The sequence below is a fragment of the Zalophus californianus genome, chromosome 11 (assembly GCF_009762305.2).
Source record: "Zalophus californianus isolate mZalCal1 chromosome 11, mZalCal1.pri.v2, whole genome shotgun sequence".
NCBI lineage: Eukaryota > Metazoa > Chordata > Mammalia > Carnivora > Otariidae > Zalophus > Zalophus californianus.
In genome coordinates, this window is record NC_045605.1 from 74,968,304 (window position 1) to 74,989,969 (window position 21,666).

Consider the following 21,666-nt stretch of genomic DNA (forward strand, 5'->3'; position numbering starts at 1 on the left):
AATGGAAATAACGGGCATTAGTTCCCCAAACAAATACTCATAATGTACGACCTACCTGGTGCACATCTATTTCGCAGTGCTTGCTGAGCTCAGTGCAGGTTACAGGTGGATTCAACAAAGGAAAAAATGTACCCATCCCGCACCCCCGCCCCCCGTACTAATAGTAAAAGTTTATTGATTTGGGCTTTGCACTTTAGGGATTTATTTAGATTCTCAGCTTGGCTGAGGGTTAACATTGCAGGAACGATGAGAAAACGGATTGTTCAGCAGATTAATAGTGTAAATAAGATTGCAGGGGAGAATATTAAGCTACCTAAAAGGATCTCTTGTTTGCCAGCACTAAAACACTATTTCAGCGAATTGTTAGTATCTAATGTAGATAATTTATGTTGGGTTGATTAAGTATCTATCTGTTAAAGCAATAAAGATAGAACCTCATTTTGACCACAGGACCTTGTTCTAGCAACATCTTGTTAGATGTTGTAACTCATGTAACGATGAGACTTTCTCAAATGATCTATTTTCTCCTTAAACCATGTTGGAGTAGCTTAGTGCTGGTTTTGGAGTTAGTAGACCTGTAGTTAATGGTCTAAGATTAAGGTGTCCTTTTGGAAAGCTACTTAAGTTGCCAAAGACTTAGGTTTTTTGTAGGTCAAATGACTGGTGGTCTGGCCTGGATCAGTAGCTCTCGTTGTGTGTATCAAAATCACCTTGGAAGCTTTTTCAAAGCTTTCATGTATCTGTTCTCCCCAACCTCCTCTAAAATTGTAATGTATACACCTACTTTAAAAACTGATATCCTACACGATATTTACAGACTCTACCAGCTCTGAAAATGATACTGCTCAATTTTCTATAATTAAGAGTTTTTAGGAATTTCATGCTTTTCAAGTATTTATTGTGCCTGCTATGTGAAATATACTACAATAGAAGCTGCAGGGGACACTGAGATGAGAATAGGACTTTGACTTCATGGTGTCTATAATCTAGTAATTCTGTTGGTTGCAACTCAGCTCCAAATCACTGAGATTTTATTTCTATATTAGGATTTGGACGATGCTGTTTTCACCACTGTGAACTTTTAATGAGTAAAGCCTCCTGTTCCTCCCCCTCCCCCAAAAGAAAATCCACAAATGATGACAAGAGAGCAGGGTTTTTTTAAAGTGGGACTCTTTGACTTTTCATCAGAATCCTCTTGTTTAGCTTTTAATGAAGTTTCCTGGGCCCACTCAACCTTCCTGAAACAGAATTTGACGGATGACCCAGGAATCTGAATGTTACATTCAAGGGTTTTACTCCAACTCGAGGTGTTTACTCAAGGTGATTCCTAAGAAACTCAAAGTTTGGGAAGCATTGCCATGATTAATGATGAGAAATACAGCATGGGTCTGAAAAAAATGAGATCAGGCAAGGCTGGCTAATAAATGCCCTGCAGGAGTTGCATTTTTCAGGTAAGTGTAGATACATTTAAAGTTAAATAAGAACAAGTAGAACTTCTTGTTAGTCTAATTTCATCTTTGGGAGAAGTTGCTAGGGCTTGAAGGAACATTATCATCAGTAGAAATTGTCCTAGATGACTTTGCTGGGAGAAATAAGAGTGAGCTTCTATATAGGTTTATACTTTAGAATAAACGCCTTTCATTTTCTAAAGAAAACTACATGCGTAGCAAATGTTGCTTTTGACAAAGGTCCGGGTACAGAAGAGTTCATATGGCAATTCAATGCAAAACCTTCTGGTTCCTGTTCTGGGGAAGGTGCTAGGATAGATACGCATTTTTTGTGTATGTAAATTTATGTATATGTATATATATATATATATTTACACACATACTCAGACTTCTTTGGGTTACAGCTGGTATTGTACAGTGTATGGCCATCCTTTTAGTCCAACACGGAATTACATCCGTTCAAATAAATTACATCACCATCTTGATTTATTTGGCAAGAACAGTATATGGGCTGACCCCCATGACCTTTCCTCAGAAACAAATACCAAGTTTTGAGTTGAGTTTTGGTGTTAATGGGCATTGAGAAGCTGTCAGCTCTTATTTCTGTTTGTGTTCAAGTCAACATCATTGAACTTCACGTAATGATCTGTGTAACACCCCTGTGTGGCTCAGATTAAAAGTAGAAAGGCAGAAGTAATGATGGGGGCAGGTGGAAGGGAAGTGTGGGAGAGGCAATTTGTAATTTACAATGTAACTAAAAATCAGTAGTCACCTTTAAAAATAGGAAAAGGAAAACCGATATGTACTAAATTATGTTGCTACTGAGTGAATAGAAGAGATATCCTTTTCAAAAGGATTTTCCATTCATTTTTAGAAAGGTAATCAATACTGTGACTAGTGTTCTCTGGGTTTGAGTACCATTTCCATGACTGATTAAAAATAAGAATGATTTAGGCTTTTCTGATGAACAGGTAATAGATAGACCTGATTTTTCCTGGTATCTATGCTTTTTCCACTTGCACATCTCCTAGGGTGATTAGCTGACCCTGTGTGCCTGTGAGTCTGTTTTAGCACTGGAAGTCCCAGGTCCTGGGAAACTCTAAATCCTGAGCAGACCTGGGATAGTTGGTTACTATGAATTTCACCCATATTCAATCTATACAGATCAGACAGATGTTTTCTGATGTGTCTCTCCATTCTATAATGGTCTTTGATGGAAACCTACGGCTTTGTCTAATTTTTTGTTTAACTTGAAAGGTAGAGCACAGAAATCTAACTTGTGACAGTCTTGGTTTGAATGCCTGTTTTGCTGACCCAGAACTTGAGTGCAGGAAGGATCTTTAGCTTTTGCATCCAGCCTTTTTTCCAGAGGAAGCAACTGAAGCTCGGAGAAGATGGTTGGCTGACTGTTTCAAGTTCACTCAGTTAGCTTGAGATGGATTCAGACCTTGAGCCCAGATCTCCTGACTTTCAATCCCATGTTTTTCTCATATTTCTCAAATGTGCTTGAAAGGTGCCCTGGGCACTCAGAGGCGTGAACTTGCTTTGAGAAACTGAGCAGCTTTGTGCCAGGAAGAAGCTGATCGACTTAGATGGTGCTCCATTAATTGCTCTCTGAAATTGCCCTACAAAAGACTATGAATTCATATTGAGGAGCAGTGGTAGGGGCTTCCCCCCCATGGAGAGGCTTTCTCCTCTTAAATTCACAAATACTGCATCATTCTCAAAGAGGAAGAAGTTAATAAATGTATCCAAGTCTGAGAAAGAGGTCCTATGATCCCATTATTTCTATTAACCTTTCCAATTCATATTTCATTTTGAAATAAAACAGAAAACAGCATTTGTTGATTACCTTCTTTTTAGAAGATGAGCACATAAATGTTATCTCCTCTGGAAGACTTGCAGCATGATCTTAGGCCTATATTTTATTTACAGATTAAGCTCAATATTCTGAACTGGCTTCCGCATCTTTCATCTGTTTTGTAATATCTCTTCTGTCAAATCAAGAGAAAAAAAGTCCCTAAAACCAAAACCTTGATATTCAAGTTAAAAAATGCAAAAGCCAAGTCAATATTGTCATTGCAAGATGGCAGTTTCACTGACTTCCTTAGGTCAGGGCTGTTCTTCCAGACTAAGTTACAGAATGAAAAAGACCCCCTTTTACTCACAGTGAGATGTTGAGCAAGTTTTAAGACTCACCAATAAACACTCATGTTACTCAGCAGAGAGCAAAGATTGTATGCAATTCTCTCCATGTCTCATTTTATTTCCTCTACTCAAACTTTAATATGTTTGTATTCTCTTCTCTCTCGCTTAAAAAAATCACCTAAGTCCGTAAAATTTACTGTTACAGGATGACTAAGGCATTGAGGAAATTTTTGTTTCATCAGTGCATTTTTGGTTCTGTAGTTGAAGAACATTTACTGGTAGATCCTTCCTGTTACAATGTCATTTGTCACTGTCATCCACTAGTGGTATCTAATGATAGCTTTCTCAAGATGAATGTACTTTTCAAGATTTCTGCAGGAGGATGGTTTGGAGTAGTTCTCTGGGGACTCAGGCAAACTTATGTTTTGAGAGAGGATACCAGTGTTTAAAAAAAAAAAATGCCCTGCACAGAGATGTGACTGCACAGGGGCCATTGGAACCAGTGACTATAATCTTGATCACCACCTCTCTCTTCTGTTATCAAGGGAATCATCCAAGATGGGAAAATCATCCTTATGCCAAATGGATACATAACTCAATGTCCGAATCTGAATCGCAGTAAGTAGCATTTTGAAGCGTTTATAAATTTCTTTTACTATGTAACTTATTGGTAATAAACATATTGCTGGAAGCATAAAAACTGTTGACTTCTCAGGTAGTGGGGATAGGGAGATAATTATCTATACTATATACTTCTGTGTCTTTGAATTTTTAAAAAGCTTATGTGTTTATAGAATTACCACTGGAAGGTAAGAAAAAGACTACATTAAAAGTTTGGGTTCTGTAGATTGATTCAGGAAGATAGGTTTAATATGGTAGTATAAATCGTAAACATTTATTTAAATTGCTTGGCTTAGATGTGTGTTGAGTTTCTCCTCTTCTATATAACGATTCACAGTTTTCCAGTTACCTCTCAATAAAGACAAGGGGTTTAATTTTAATTTAAAAAAATGTCCTATTGCCTTTTCAGTTGATAGTCCCTTTTTCCTGTTCCTTTCTTTCCTCCTATTAATCAAAGGAAAAGACCAAGACTTGAAATCCTGGGTGATTTCACTCCAATTGTAAAGTAATACTTAGCCAGAAAAGTAAAAACCCTTCAACATAGCCAAGCAACTACTGTTGTAAGAATTTCTTTATTGTTTTAGCACTGTATCAACATTTCTTATATTTTCTCCATTGAGCTTGTCCAACTTGCAGTGATTTCTTAAGCCTGGTGCAAGGAATAATGGATTTGCAAGAGCTTTTGGCCAAGATGACTGCAAAAGTAGGTATCTAAATTTCTCTTGTGATGTTTCATGTCTTTCTCCATCCTATCTGGAATTTCAAGCGATAGGCTATAATGGAAACATTTTTAGCCTTGCTATCTGCAATATGTTATTAAAAAAATGGTTTACTCTTACTTGAAATAGGACTACCTATAGTAAACATAACCATTTACCTCTTTGATGCTATTAGGCTATATCAAAATGTTTACTTGAAGAATGCTTGGAAGAAAGAGGCCATATATATCACTGTAGATTCCCTGGGAGAGGAAAAGGAAATTTGCCTGCTGGCCATTCAACTAGTAACACTGTGAGATGATACATGGTCAGAGGCACTGCTGCTTATAAGCTAATGCGTTTTGAGTGTGAGAATTATTGCCGATAATCAGAAGGGGCCAAATAGCCATTGTTAGGAACAGATTGCTGTTGCAAGAAGGGATTATATCACTTTTCTAAGATGTGATTCATTTCAGGACTGGGCTTGAGTTAAATAGTAGAGAAAGCAAAGTTTGTCTTTTAACACATTCAGTTTTATAGTTGTACATCTTTTCCTTCTCTCCATCATCCGATTAACAAGCATCTTTCGAGGATCTGCCATTTGTCAGGCGCTGTGTCAGACACAAAGGAGTCGCTAATGAACAAGACATGATTGCTGCTCCAGAAGATAGCTGAAAATGTGGACAATTAGGGGCTTTAATATGTGAAGTTTAGATTCATAATGAAAAGCCCTGAGCCCTGTGTTGAAAGGCACTGAATAAAGAGAAAATGTGTCTAATGCTGTTGTTATGATACCAATCAGTTGTGGACGTGAGTCCCAGCCTAGGGCGAAGAAGGAATTAGGTTGGGCCTAAGAGACATTATACTCTGTGAAGGGAAGAATTTTAATAACAGTGAAAATGATACATTAATCCTATTCCCACCTACGGCTATGACTGCTCCCAGCCATCAGCCATGGCACGTGGAAAAAAAAAAAATTGGTGGGTAGGTAAGTGTTTGGGAGGCAGGGCTGTGTTTTGGACCCATTGGTTGTGCTACCGAAGGTAAGGTTTCTCTTTCAAACTAGGTTTTTGGCCAAGTCGTCTTTTGTCTGGAAAGGAGAGACAGAACACTTTTGTTAGAAACCCTGAGACATGAGAGCTGAAGCATTAGCTTTTCAGTTCAGAGTACAGTGGAAATGTGAAATGCAGCCAATTATTTGCCTTCCCGGCTTGTGGCATATAGAGACTTTTTTTTTTAATTTCGTCTGCAGCAGCTTGATCTCAATAGTGTTAATTATATTTTAGCTTGCTACCAAATTTTTGGAACGAGAAACATGCCTTAGTGTCAGGTGATTGTGGTTCCCCAGCTTTAAGGATGCTCCTTTCTTGTTCTTTCCTTCTGCAGAGAATGTCATTTTTCTCCTTTTAGCCATACATTATCTAGGAGCCACATTGAGTTCTGTCCTCCAAACATTATTATGTAAAATGGGCATTTGTGAGGCAGTAGATGTCTAATTGTGGGCAATTGCAAGCAGAAAATGGTTTCATCCACCTTCTAAACCCCGCCTCTGGTGCTTTGGAAGATTTATAAGTCTGTTTCTTCCAAACCGTGAATAGAATTATAATTAGAAAACTGAGAACTTCCATTTTCACTGCAAAATTTTGAAATCTACAATAATCTAGAAAAGGAGCATTGGTAAACTTTTTCTGGAAAGGATTAGCTAGTTAATTTTAGGCTCTGCAGGCCAAGAGGCAAAATAGAAAATATGTACATATTTATTTAATAACTTAACATATAACCCTTGAAAAATGTAAAAATCTTTCTTAGCTGATAGGCTGGAGGAAAATGAGTGGGTGGCCAGATTTGGTCCATGGGCCCTAATTTAGAAAAAGCTGGAAAGTCAGTCATAGGAGGTAATATTGAGTATTTGCTGTGCGTTAGTTACAATGCTTAAATGTTTTGTATTTCTTATCACTTTAATCCTCACAACAGTCCTGTGAGTTGGGGTTGATTTATTAGCCTGCTTCCCAGATGAGAAGACTCAGTTCCAGGAATGTTATGTTAACTTTTCCCGAGACAATGGATGGCAGAGCTGGGACTCGGGCTCAGATTCTGAAAGCTGCATCATGACTAAGAATGTCTGTAGTTGGAGAAGGGAGGATTGGAACGAGAAACAAAAGATGTAAAGAAGGAATGACTGATGGAGAGAGGCAGGTTGGCCGCTACAAGCGTGGGGATAGAGAGATTGGTAAGAACAATGGGCAAAATGGAAGAGAGGAATGTGTGTTCTGATGGTACCTGTTGGGATTGAAACATGAGCGTAGAGCTTGTAGTGGCTTTTGGAGGGGGAAAAGTCAGGGCAAGAACAAAGCTCCTAAACTTACCCTTTTGGTTATAGTCCATTGTTTTCCGTGGAAATCTGTTGATGTTGAGTCCTGGGTTCCCATGCTCTGTGTTTCTGGCAGGACCACGCAGGGCTGTCTTCTATTCCATGATTCCCTTAAAGGTTTCCCGATCTTAGAGGCTGCTCAGAATCACACTGCAAACCTAGGATAGACCAGGTGAATTCTCAGCCAAGAATTCTTTAAGAATTCTCAAAGAAGATATTTCCCTCTTGCCTGTGCCAAGGTCTGAACAGGAAGGTCTTTTTCTGTGCTTCGTGCAATCCTTGTTTACTTTATGTGTACTCTCAAACTGAGGATACAGGCCTTTGGGTCCACATCTTTATGTAGGAGTTCTCTTTAAGACCTCCCAACATGGGCAGACCCTGCTCCCTAACTTCTCTCCCCTGCACAGCCATCAGAGTGGGAGCGTGGAGGCTCATTGACCTTTTCCCAGTTGCTGTTTCCCCATATTTTAAAGGGTGACAATTAGTTGTGGTTTTATGAAGATCCCATGAGACCAGGCAAGTGAGACTTAAAGGTCTGGTTTGGTGGATGGCACACAATAGGTACTCAATAAGCTGTAGTTGTTCATTTTATGTTGTTAAACCTAGAAAAAAAATAGGGAGCCATGGGGGGGAAGATGGACACCTTGCCTAGTGGCTTGGCATCACAAAGCCTGGCAATAGCCGTGAGTTGCTATCAGGTTCCTGGTCTTAGATTGAGGTGCCAGGAGGTCTTGGAAAGCAGCAGAATGTCCTTACATGGTGTCCTAGTGGAAAGCCATGGAATCCTACCAGAGAGCAAGCCCAGTGCACAAGCTGGACAGGAGTTGGTAGCCATAATCACATCAAACAGCTACGACACCAGATGAGCCCAGGGGCCTGCCCAGGAGGGCTTGCTGTTTCTTTTCTCTCTTCAGGACAGGGGATGCTGGAGAATGACTATGCCCTTGCTGAAGACAGGACATATCATGGGAGCAGTTTGTATGTATCTTCAGGTGACAGGTCCGGGTGTATAAGAGCCCTCTTTGAAGAATCCTGGCATTCTGGCAAAATGAACCTTTTTCAAGGTAGAGGAGGTACAGGGAAGGAGGGAAGGTGTCTTCTGTCACCTTCCCTAAGCCATCTACAAGTGACCATGGATCCCTGGCTTACTCTGGAAGTTCTCTCAGGTAGTCTTGACATTGTGGGAACAATCCCATTGCTGGCCAGGTACATTGTGATGGGGTCGGGACCTGTCTTGCTCTTGTGTCCCACCTGTCCTGTCATTGCATTCTGCCGTCAAGCTCAGGAAGAAGAGATGCTGGACTGGGAATTTGATTACTTCTATTCAAATCTTTGACAAATCTATTTATGCAAATCAAGCAGCATTTGGAGCGGCATTTCAGCTTGTAACATATTTAATTTTGAGACTTTCAGTGTTGCAAGCTCAATAGTGATTTTTCCAGTTAAGCTTAAAGGTTTAACACAATAAAATATTTTTTTCCCTTCAATGTAGCAAATGCCAAATAAATAGTATTTCAAAGAAAGAAAAGGGCACCCCATTGCACGACTAATGTACTCATCCATTTGTTGACCTCTTACTGTGAAAAAGGCCTCTGATGTCTGTCTTCGAATGTGTAGAGTTAAGAATAAATGACTGTCCATGGTTGCTTAGATAAATGCATGAACAAAGGTAAGAATAGAGATGTAGACTTGCTACTGGATCTATTTTGGATCTGTAGGCATTCTTGGAGGGAATGGCAGGTGGTGTAGAAATAGCTTTTGAAAATGAATTTGGGTAAAATCAGCATGCTAATACCAATGAAAACTTGTAATTCATTTTTTGGTTCAGAGTTGTTTTTCTCCTTTTATTCTGGTATTTAGCAGGGGATGAAAAGGAAGGTATAGTTACATGTTAAGTGTCTTTGAAAAATTAGCTTTTTGCCTTACTATGTCTTTGCTTTTGTGTCTGTCTCATGTGCTCTTATTACAGATATTAGGGCTTTTCAGTGTTGTCAGAAAAGGCTAAATATATTAAAAAATAGGAAACATCTGTCCTGAGAATAGCTTTCATTAAAACCGAGGTTTTCTTGGTATTGAGTTTTGCAGGTAGCTCAGTTTTGTTGGACAGTATGGGAAATTGACAATACTGCTTTTAGGCAAATTCCTGGGTTTTCAGGAAACTTGGGCAGTCACAGAATTGCCTTTTGGGTCATTTAGTCTTTAAGAAGTTTCTGGGAGTGGTACGGGCAGTAGATCATTCCAGATTTTCAGAGTGAGATTCATTTCTTCTCACAAATACACTGTTCTCAGCCACTTTTAGGAGGGATGCAGATCTAGTTGAACTCTTTTTCAACCCCGGGTCATCCATCAATCACTAGCCTTCTGTAGGAACTACAGGGGCTGTAGACATGAGGTTAAGGTAATATGCAATCAGTTGTTGCTTCTTGCTACCTCTTACCTGTATGTGGTTTTACTCACTTGACCTCACTAAATTCTAAGAAGTGTATTTAATGTGTCCCCTAAAGAATTTCCAAAGAAATTAATTAGCGTGGATTCTAGAAACTAATTAAGCTAGAGCTTTACATGGATCTGAATTTTTGGAAGATTGTGCATATGGGATGGGTCCTAGGAAGCTAATATTTTAGGCATAGTTAACTCCACATTTTCTGGGGTCTGACGATGGTACATGTGGTTTGTCTAGCATCCTATTTGATTTTTTATCTGCCCACTGGTACTGCCCACAAAAGGCAGATAGGGAACTATTTTTCTTGAGAGATTCTAAACTTTGGGAGGAAGAGAATGAAATAAATGACAAAAGCCAAGTTTGGAATTGCATGTGGATTCCATTTTTAGAGAATGGTGCTCAGCAGTGCTGGTAGGAGTAATTGAGAGGAACATGTAAGGAATGGAACCATAGTTAGCATAGAAAGATTTTGGGAGTCCTCAACCTATATTCAACCATTATATCTAAAATATTGGCTTGAAATAGTCTTACTTGGATCAGGGATGGGCTTGATCTATGTGGGGAAAATACTGAAGACACAGAGGTAGAAGTGTGGTCGAGAAAAAATAGCAACTACTTGGACTTTTAGAAAGTAGTATTTGTTTTTCAATCAAGGCAGTCTCTAAAGAAAAGGGGAAAATGGTAATATTGCTATTGGATTGAATTACACTTGAGTGTGTGTGAGATTCTATCAGAGTTGAGTATTTTTTGCACCATATGTTTGAAGGCAACTGCAGTAGCTGCATGGAAAGTGATCAGGAGAGAGGATTGGACTCCTATCATGATGACCTATTCGGTGAACCTGGTGGTGCTGAGTGTGGTCAAGAGCAGATGTGAAGACGGGCTAACCTCAGATGTTGGAAGAGAGTTGATTGCTTAGGATGGATTACCAGGCAAAACTAGGTCTGATAGGAAAAGCAGGGAGAGATTTCACAGTTCACACCAAGAAAGGGGTTTCAAACATCCAGAGCTAACCAAAAAAAGTTTTTAAAGGTAGCGTCCTGCCGCTGTAGACAGGCAAAGAAAGGCTGGTAAATCACTGTAATGGGGTTACTTGTCATGACGTTCAAACTTTATAACCCTTTTCAAGTCAGAGACTCTGAGGTTCTGTGATAACCGATAATAGCTGGAGGACCTAGGAAAATGAAACAAATTTCTCTCTCAAATCCTGATCTCACCTAGGGGTTTGGTGAGATCTTACCTTTGAACACCAAAGTGGATGCCTGGGGCATTCATTCTGGGGGATCCTGAGCAGGGGAGAAACTAGATCCTTGTATGCATTTCCCTTTTCCTGGCCCCAGCTCCCAGGAATTTTTCAGAAGGGAGGAAGCCGTGACTTCCCAGCCTGAAAACCGTGGTGCTCGGGTTAGTGTGCGAACACGGAGAGAACGGTGGGAGGTAAATGTGAGTGCATCGGAGTTGCTGATGAGGGCTCCTGTAAACATTGTAATGAGTCCTTGAGAACACATTCATTATGAGTGTTTCTGTGTGGGCTTGAGCTGGAAGCACACATGTTTATGTACACCCATGAGGTCCCTGAGATACAGTTTAATGTCTCATTTGGTGCTCATTAGACCATAGGAGCCAATATGTCTTCAGTATAGAATGATTCCACCTCATGGTGTTTTGTTTTTTTTTTTTTTTTTAAATAATCTGGCTAAGAATAAGTCAGCTCCTCTGAGCATTTTTTTCCTCCTCCTCCTTGGATTTTTTTTTTTCCTTCTTATTGCTATTAGCTTTGTTAGGACAATGCAACTGAATGAAAGTAATTACACCTAGTAACTCTTATTTGCAGTTAAATTATGCAGAGACGAGACTTAGTCAGTTGGAAAACTGTCACTGTGAGAAGACCTGTCAAGTGAGTGGACTTCTCTATAGAGATCAAGACTCCTGGGTTGACGGGGATCACTGCCGGAACTGTACTTGCAAAGTAAGCCTCTTTGTATTTTTTTTTTTTAAAGATTTTATTTATTTGACAGAGAGAGAAACAGTGAGAGAGGGAACACAAGCAGAGGGAGTGGGAGAGGGAGAAGCAGGCTTCCCGTGGAGCGGGGAGCCTGATGTGGGGCTCGATCCCATGTCCCTGGGATCATGACCTGAGCCGAAGGCAGACGCCCAATGACTGAGCCACCCAGGCGCCCCAGCCTCTTTGTAAATAAAAAGAGTTGTAAGGGGGCATTTTCACTACTTATTGTATAATCTGGACTTGCAATATACAATGCTGGCTCTAGGAAGTCCATATGATCCTTTTACTAAACTTCTGCCTAGCAACCTGAGCAATTGTGAGGGGAACCTGGAAGAGTGTCATTTCATCTCTAAATACTTGGAAATTAAAATCTGCTTCTATTTGATAGCACACTCTAATAGGACCTAACCTTGTTACTAACAAATTTGCTGTGTGGAGTTTGAGGATTGAGAGTATCAGAGGGAAGAAGGGAGTCCCGGGACTTTTCAAGCAACCTAACGGTTAGCTTCATTCACAACTTCTCACTGCTAGAATACGTTTTAAAAGTGGGTATAATTAATTAGTTTCTAGATGTTTTTATTACAATTTACAAGGTATCTGTCATCTGTTTCAGAGACTTGCAAGACCTACCTCCACTCCCCCCCCGCGACTTCCAGGGTATCCATCATTTGTATATTCCATCTGTTTCAGAGAATTCAAGAGCACCCCCCAAATTAGTATGTGAACTCTGTGCTGTGCAGTTGAAATTATTTGATAAATATCTGAAGAATGCCTTTGTTTGGGGAAAATACAAAATGGATTGTTAGAGCCTCAATGATGATTAGCACGGTCTGCAAAATGTGTTATTTATGGTCTTGTAAAAATAGGCTTTTGTTTTCTGCCTAATCTCCTTAGCCCACATGGGCAGGTGGAATGAAGCCAGTGATGTATATCAGAAAAGTAATTGAGGTGACACAGGTTCATCTGGGCTGGAGAAAATAGTTCATGTGTGATCCTGGAGTAGACTGGGAAGTCCTCACACTGCATCTGTTTCCCCGATGAGGTTTCTGAGATGAGATGTGTGCTTTTGCCACAAAGAGAAATTTCAAAGGGCACTTCTGAGATTCTTTTCCCTGTCCTTCCTTCCTCAGAGTGGTGCCGTCGAATGTCGAAGGATGTCCTGTGCCCCTCTCAGTTGCTCCCCAGACTCCCTCCCCGTGCACATTGCTGGCCAGTGCTGTAAGGTCTGCCGACGTAAGTACTGACGGAGGGTCAGAGTGGTCCTCTCTGCTTTGAGATCCACCTCCCCGATGAATATTGAAGACATGAAGTACCAGAAGTTGATATTAAATGCATGACAAGAAGAACTTCTATATTTTAATCACCTGTGATGTGCAGATACTTTACATAAGCTATTTATAAAAAAAGTCTCATATCAACTCTAATTACTATTCTTCCCATTCTCTGTAGAAGGAGCTGGTGTTCACAGGGATTAACTACTTGTCTAGAGTCAAACACCTGGTGTAATTGGTTGTGTTTATCTGTGAGGTCACAACTCCAAAGCTCTGTGTGCTTTGGTCCCTCTCCTTCTGAATGATGAAGTTTAAGACCCAGATTCTGTATTTAGGCTTTCTGAGGTCTTGGCCAGATTTCCTGTTACTAAAAGGCCTTTGTTAGGAATTTTCGAGATAAGCCTCAGTTAAGATACTGACATAACTGCCTTCAGAGTTGGCCTGTCCAAGCTACAGGATTTAAATATTCTTACTCTGTTTTGCAAAGGGCACCATTTCAGATGAGATAGTGAAATGAGCCCGGAGATCAGCCATAAAAGTAAAAAGCTGTCCTTAAGAATGCTTGGTATGTGCCAGTTACTATGTAGGGGCTCCACTTCTGTTCGCTTACTGACTGCTCACTGCAGTCCTTCGGATGGGTATTACTACCCCTGTTTTACAGGAAGCTTAGGGAAGTTAACTTAACAAGGTCGCAACCCTAGTGAGTGACCGTGGTGAGGTAGGAAATAGGGCTGCCTGACAACAAAGCCCATCGACTTTTTTTTCAAACTATAGGGTCTTCTGTAGCAAGAGTCTAGGTTAGAGACAGGTCATCATTCAAGGTCCTTTCTCTACTAAAAATATCAACATCACTGGGTCTTCGAAACACAGTGGTTTAGCTTTTTGCCAAAAACAGCCTTTCTCCTAATAGGACAGTGGAGGTGGCCATAGCTGGTCTGGTCACACCAGCGCAGACCTTTCTTGCACTTTTTTGAAAGGGACTTCGGAATATTTTTCCTTCTTAGGGTTGGCACAGTACACCTATTTCTCTGGAGGGTGGTACTTGGAGTTGATCTAAAAAGAGAAACTGTACAAACTTGATGTTCTATCTAACAGTGAAGAGAGGAAGAGGAGGAAAAACTACTGGGAATTTGTTTAAAAAATGAGTTATTTTAGTCCATTATTTTGGGTTTTCTGGACAGGTCTGTCTCTCGGAAGTTGTTTGGACATGGGACTAGATGAGTCTTTTGCTGTTTTGTGTTTTAATCTTTTGATTTTCTAATTATAAAAGCAATCTGTTTATTGTGTAACATTTGAACTCAGGAGTTAAGATGACGGAAAAATCTCTCCTAATAGCACTACTTGGAAACAATCACTCTTGAAATTTCAGTGGATTTCATTTTTTTAAATTTTATTTTGTGTGAAGTATTATCTGTACACTTATCTATTTTCTGTGAATATTATCTGCACATTTATTGTGCAGATATTTATCCTACTTCATTCCCTTCCACACACACACACACACACACACACACATGCGCGCGCGCGCACACACACACACACACACACAAACTCTGTGGCCAACATGGGGCTTGAACTCATGACCCTGAGTTTGAGTCTCTTGCTCTACCAACTGAGCCAGTCAGGCGTCCTGCCCCCCCACCCCCCGCATTGACTTATGGTCACTTAAGTGTATTCCTGTGCTTTAAAGAACACTGTATAAACTTTTTTGAAAAATTTATTTAAATTCAATTAATTAACACATAGTGTAGTATTGGTTTCAGAGGTAGAGTTCAGTGATTCATCAGTCTTCTAGAACACCCAGAGCTCACTGCATCATGTGTCCTCTTTAAGTCCACCACCCAGTTGTATAAGTTTCATTTTAATGAGCTTCATGGTGTTCCATTGTTTGGCTCTTGCTTGCATAACTTACTTAACCACCCCAATTTTCCCACTTTTCACTAGTATAAATTACTCTTCAATAACATGCTTTATGTAGAAAATGCATTTTGTATTTTATATTTTGTTAAGATACAGTTCTCCAGAGTAGAATCAGTGGGCTAAATCACTGCCATTTTCAAGGCTCTTGATGTATGTCACATTGTCCCCTCAGTAGAAGTGTTGGGGGTAGTCACTTCCAATTCATTTGAAAGTTTTAAGTTTTGAAAAATATTTTAGAAAGTTACACGATTTTACCAACATGCTGATATACAGCTAACTAAAACATCTGTGTGTGTGTGTGTGTGTGTGTGTTTGTGTGTGTGTGTTTTTGCTTTTGTTTGGAATTTATAGCAATTTAGGTGGTACTAATTTTCTCAACAGCTCCGATTGGTGATTTGATATGTTTGTAGTTAAACAAGATGGTAATGAAAATAAATGAACACTAGTTAAAAAAAAAAAAAAGTAAACCAAAGAGAAATGATGTAAAGCACCTCTGGAAGTTTCAAAGGTTATGAACCTCTGGCTTAGAGGGTTTTCATTTCTTCATAATTTTTAACAGAAATATGCATTAGGCAGTTACTGAGTGCTGGTTCCTGGAGTGGTGATAAATGGGCCCTCTCTGATTCTGAGGGCTCACTTTCGAGTTGGGTGATTTACAGTGTCTAGAATTCTCAGTGCAGTCACATTAGGCGCATGGATAAGGCACTATCAGAATGTAGACAGTTGGCTTGTGGGACAGTGCTGGGGAGATGAAGGGGATATCGGTAGTAGGCCTGGGGTGCTCCCTAGAGGAAGTGGAGCCAAACTAAACATTTCTAGCCTTCTGGAAGATGACTGTGGTGGGTTGAACAGTGGAGTGGAGCAGAGGAGAACCAGGATCAATAAAGTAGAGTTCCAACACCAGTAGGTAGAATTTCTAGAAGCTTCAAATACCTTCATATTAGAAAAAGGTTGGAGAATTGACTTCGGTTGTCCTTTTCAGATAAAATTTCCTAAGCTTCTCTTTGGGTTTGGGTGGACCAGTATTCTGGAAACTCTCAGCAAAGGTATTGATCTGGATCAGGCAAAAGGAGCTGATGCATAAAAGCAAATGGTTTTGTCAGCTGACTTACTAAGTGTTGATGCACTTGTCATGGCCTCAGGAGCTGCAGCACTTAAAGATGGGGGCGTTTGTTTGGAAAGAGGAAAAAGAATTTGGTCTAAGTGTTCATGTTTTAGTTCATTCCTTGGGAAAAGTGCTTTGTCCTTCTGTTTTGATCAAAAGGCCCAGACACTCATGCGGTCTCCAAGAACAAGGTAGCTTTCATTGTGGAGGTCTCAGATCCTGATACTACGAAGTTCTTCTCTCTGTTTTGGAGGCATTGGGAGAAACTCTGGAGAGCCTTCTAGATTCATCAGTTGTGGACATGATGGTCCAGGAGTTTATTACCAGGGCCCCGCTTTGACCTACTAAGTCAGAATCTCTGAACATTGGTGCCCTGCAGGCTATTCTTTCGGGAGACAGACTTGAGAACTACCGCAGAGGGTGGGGAGTGAAGAGAGAGGATGATGGAGAGGGAATCTCCAGCTATGCAAAAGAGCACTTGCAAAGGAAAAGAGGTGGTAGAGGGAAAGGAAATACTTTGATAACAGGGTTTCAGTAGGCGAGAAGTAGAAATCTGCAAAGGTGCGTGTGGGATGCGTGAGGACAATCGTATTCCTTTGAATTGATGCAGTGGTTCATATTCAGGTTCCTCTCCCAGTGCTGTCCTTCCCTCTGGGTACAACAGTGTGCATGTGTGGATCATTTGCTCTATGTCAGGCACCATGTTGAGCCCTTCTAGTGACCCAAACGCGGTCCCCACTGTTAGCCCCATTTTGTGGGTGAGGACCCACAAGAGCACAGAGACGTAACTTTCCCAAGGTCTCTCAGCCTTGGTGGAGCCAAAATAAAACCCAGGTGGTCTCTGGCTCCAGAGCTGATGCTCTTAACCCATCTCCTCTCCGCACTGCAGTCCAGGGAGATGGAGGCGCCGCCACGTTACGACAAAGTATTGTGTAACATGCATGTTGTGCAAGAAGCAGAGGTAGCCCAGAGAAGGGAGTGATTAAGTCCATCAGAACCATGTGTGTGTTAGGAAAACTTCACAGGGGAAGTAACAGCTGAGTAGGGTGTTATCAAATAAATAGGAGTTTGCCATGTCAACAAGGTAGGTGAGAACACACCTGACAGAATCATATGTGCAAAACTCAAGGAAGCAGACATTGCAATGACTTTAGTAGTTAAAAGCAAAATTCAAGGGAAGGGTTGGGCATAATAAAAGTGTTTTACCAAGGCTGCTGTATCGGGAGAGCTGGAATCAGGGTGGCTGGGTATGGGATTCAGGCATATTACAGCTAGAGGTGATGAGGCTGACAGGCCCCCACTGCCTGGAGAGATGAAAAGCAAGGGATGGATGTGAGTGATGGCCCAAAGGCCTGGCATATGGTAGGTACTCCATAACCTTTTTTTTTTTTTTTGTACAAGACAGATGAATCAGGGGTGGAGCATCTGTAAGGGAGAAGTTGCCAGGTTTTGAACAGGAGCCTGTAGGGGACTCCTAGTGTGATTAACAGAACTAAGACAGGTGGAGGAAGTAGTGCAGGGTGCGATACATTCTGTTAGGCACGTGTGAGTTGGAGATGCTGGAGGGACACCCAGCGTGATGTGGGCAGTCTTGCTCAGAGAGGCGGTATCTGGAGCCAGATTGGGGAATGAACTCACTGAGGCAAGGAGCATTCCTGCCTGTTAGCCTTCCTGATCTGCCCGTCTCCTTTAGAGTGTAATACAGAGTGCTGGTTTTGATATTCTAACCCACTGATGGTCACGGAATGGCTGGAGTGTGTGTAGGGTACAAATACCTAAGTAAAGACAGAGCAACCTAATCTCTGTATCTGACAGGGGTGCCAAGTCCCGCCTGTCAATTGTTTTTTCAATGTGCACCCAGATGGCAAAAGTGTCCAGTCATTGCACTGGAGAAATCAGGTCTGAATTTGAAGGGCCCCATGTCTGTGGGTGGGAAAAGATGCAGTTGAATAACTTTCTCTTAATCTTCAGTACATTTGTTTCTGACATCACAGAGAAGTGTGTGTTGGTACCAGGTTTCAATTTCATGGTTGTACACTCTGAAATATTCTAGTTTGCATGTCCCCAGTGTGATATGAAGGGCTTCAGGTATCCGCTTACATTTCTACTCCTACTGAAAGCTGTTGGAATGGAGTCCCAAATGCCCCAGCCAAAGGCACTAGAGCCTGACTCGCCTTATGCTTGAATTTCCTCAGACATCAACAATGAGCCTTTTGGCTGCGATCAAGAGGTGGGATAATGAGGACCGACTGATGTCAGGCGTATGGAAGGCAGTGACAGAAAAGGACGGGTATGGTCGGAGAAATGGGGGATGAGCATGAGAAAGCAGGGGATGGTCTTGTGACCTGCAGTGGTGATCCCAAAAGCTGTCCTAAGATCATTTCATTGAGAGTTGATATCGTAATCATGTATACGTCCTGCACCAGTGCAAATGGCCAAGGCATGTAGCATGATGCTGATGTCATTCGTAGCCCCCAAAGCACCCTGCTGTGTGAGGACATAAAGTTTAGTGGACATTTATTTTTATACAGGACTGGTGAATTTGAGGGATGTTTCCCTGTGCGTGGCATGAATGTAACCAGTAAGACATTGCTATCTCCAGACAGACTCCTCCTAGAACTCCTATCAGAGGAGAGGAATCAGGCAAATTTCATAAAAGAGGGTAGCAAGTGGGCTCATACCATTCTGTGGGGGACAAGGTTAAAATGAGGGAGAAAAGTCTATTTCTTTGCTTCTGAGCCTGGGCCAAGAAGCAGATGGCAGATCTGACAGCAGGGCATTTAGCAGAGCTGTCACTCTGGAATAAGCCATCTTGCCAAGTTGACAGCAGCTGTGTTTGGGAGTGTGGGAGTTGATTGGACAGGAATTCCAGGCCCTTGGAGGATGTGTGGTCTCCCCATACGGGTAGATAGGGGAATCTATGTCATCATTAGGACCAAGGAATCATGGTCAACTGATTGATCAAGAAAATTGAGGCATAAAAGATGGTCATGGATAATTTTTTAAAGGTAGGAAGGAGGGGTTGATGTAGAAAATTCTCTATTTTCTGTTGCTGTTTTTGCTCTGAAGCTCATATCTGCTTTTCATGTTTGAAACCACTTTAAATAGCAGAAAGAATCAGAACTTTTGGCTGTTTTCACTACCAACTGTAGGCACATTGATTCTAAAATTACTGTTATTAAGCCCAGATGGGCACTGATCTCGTGGCTGGAGATGAAATGATGAAATACACCTAGACCCTGCCCTCATGGAGGTTATAGTTAGCAGGAGAGATGTATAATGAATTGGGCAACTGAGAGAAAAGTTGAGGTGTTAGAGCTAGATCAAGAGTACCAAAGAAACACAAAGAGAGGGCAGTTCACCCGTGCTGGAAGTCAGGCTTATGTTGAAACTGATGGGTATAGAGGATAGGGGGTTGCCAGGGGACGGTGCATGAGGCTGCCTGTTCTTGGGGAAGATGATAGCATGTGCAGATCCCAGACACAAAGGAGAAGGTGTGGCTAGGGTATACGTGGAGGTTGAATGTTTGGGGGGTGGGTGGGGAATAAATGCAGAAGAATTGAGCTGTGAAGCTTGAGAGAGAAGGGAGAGCTACCCGAATGGCTTATGTTTGCTGAATTAAGGAATTTGGACTATATTCTGAGGGCATTAGTGATCCATAATGATTTTAAAGCATGGCCTCGTGTTTGTAATTAACAAAATATGTCTGTTTTATGGGGAAGAACTGAATAAGATTGAGACCAGAACAAGAGCGACACAGTAGGAGGTTCTGGGGTACTAAAGAGGAGGGAATGAAGATAGTTGCAGGTGGTGGGGAATAGACAAAAGTAGGTTGACTTGCGAAACTTAAGGAGGGAGCATTGTCGTGATTTGGATACAGATTAGATGCCGGGTTGAGTAAGAAGGAGAGGTTAAAAGGATCCCAGGTAGGGTGTGGGTGCTGGGGCAGATAATGGTGCCGTTCATGAAAGGAGATATTACAGTTGAACAGATTCAAGTTAGGTGTGGTTTGTTGCAGATCATTTTCTAACAGGAAGCAGACTCTGAAATGGAGATTTGCTTGTCCTTTATTAGGAAGGATCTGTGAGGATCAGTTCTAGGGTAGAGAGAGATCCTGAAGAAAGTGGGATTGGGCAGATAAGGAGGTTGAATTGCAATACAGTTAAACACTTCCATCATTCCTCTAGGGAGTTCTGGAGCTGGAATGACCTTTCAGAGGGATCCCTAGTTGGGGCAAGGGGCCAGGACTTTGCCCTGCCTTTACCAACCACTCGTTGTATGTGGGCTGGCCTAGGAAGAGCATTTGACCTTGGATGAGGTGGCTCTCTTCAAACAAGAGCAAGTCCTAGATCACTGTTCAGCTGAGCTGGTGGTCGTCAGTTTCCCCAGCAGCTGCAGGAATGAGTCCTTTGGCCATCGAGGAGGATCTGGGTAGCATACCGCTGCATCCACTATGGGATCATGATGTTAAGTATACCAAATCTCTGGGCTTTCCTCTTCCTGTGGCTAACAACAGGCTGTTGGGCAAGTTGACTGCTGAAATCTGTATATACTTGAACGTTCCATGAGAGTTGGAAGATTGTAGAACTAGGAAATTACCAAATTAATCTGTTTTTAACCAGTGCGGAAACAGAGACTCTAAGAGCTAAGGTAGTTTTTATGAGACACATAGTGAGTGATAGAGATGCCTTAGAGTGCATGTCTTCACTTCTACTTCTCCTGAAGACTAGGGTAGAAGGATCCTCATCTGTGCAGGAGAGGGAGTAATCAGACCTTTGCTTCCTTGTTCCTTTTGATGTGGCTGGAGACCCATTAGGGTCAGATCACATTAACATACTCTGCACTTGTTTAAAAGTGAATCAGCAAGTTGAGTTGAGGACTGAGTCCCAGTGGAATCTAAATTGAATGGTGGGAGTTCCATTTATGCTTTTACCTTTTCTACAAGGCCTACCTCTACTTCATGCCTTCCCTATTAGGCTGTTAAGCTCACCTTTCCAAAAAACAGTCTCTCTAGTGCATTGGTAAGTGTTTTACTGGTTTGGCTTGTATTTCTCAATGGTTTTTGAGCTTACTAGGAACATAGAGTATAAGGGCATGCATTTCCCACAGTCACAAGAGAAAAAAAATGGTGTCCTTCTGCATTGTGGCTGAGGTTCTGATGAATGAACATAGAAGTCCCCTTTTACCTACTTGTTCATTTTATGGCTAGAGTGTAAGAATCAAAGGTACCACTACTGTACCCCATGGAGATGACCAGTGCTGCTTCCTTGTTTTAACTTCTGACCACATCAGTTCATTTTCTGGTTCCTTTAGCAGCTGCGACATTGAAATAGCTGTGTATCCATAGTGTGACAGACTCATGGCAAACGTAGTGAAGATGACCATTTGACGGGGGCCCAGGAGTTGTCCTTACACTCTCCCCATGTCTTACTCCAGAGAAAGATATTCCTATTTTTTTTTTTTTTTAAGTAGGCTTCACACCCAATATGGGGCTTGAACTGATGACCCTGAGATCAAGAGTTGTATGCTCCACCAACTGAGCCAGCCAGGCTCCCTGCAAAGAGATTCCTTTTGCTTAGAATTCACTGAAGCCAGATGGCAGCTCTGAGGTCAGTTAGTTGCATAGCATGACTGAC

General features: G+C 41.4%; 1 protein-coding gene across 3 annotated transcripts in view; it reads left to right on the forward strand.

Annotated features, from left to right (window-relative positions):
• The window catches only part of NELL1 (neural EGFL like 1), an 821,645-nt gene that overhangs the window by 179,082 nt on the left and 620,897 nt on the right, over window positions 1–21,666 (forward strand). For all 3 annotated transcript variants that reach the window (XM_027581185.2, XM_027581188.2, XM_027581186.2), the window contains exons 6-9: window positions 4,142–4,214; window positions 4,838–4,920; window positions 11,564–11,698; window positions 12,865–12,967. In XM_027581185.2, coding sequence (XP_027436986.1) covers window positions 4,142–4,214; window positions 4,838–4,920; window positions 11,564–11,698; window positions 12,865–12,967 — 394 coding nt within the window. The remainder of the gene's footprint in view (window positions 1–4,141; window positions 4,215–4,837; window positions 4,921–11,563; window positions 11,699–12,864; window positions 12,968–21,666) is intronic.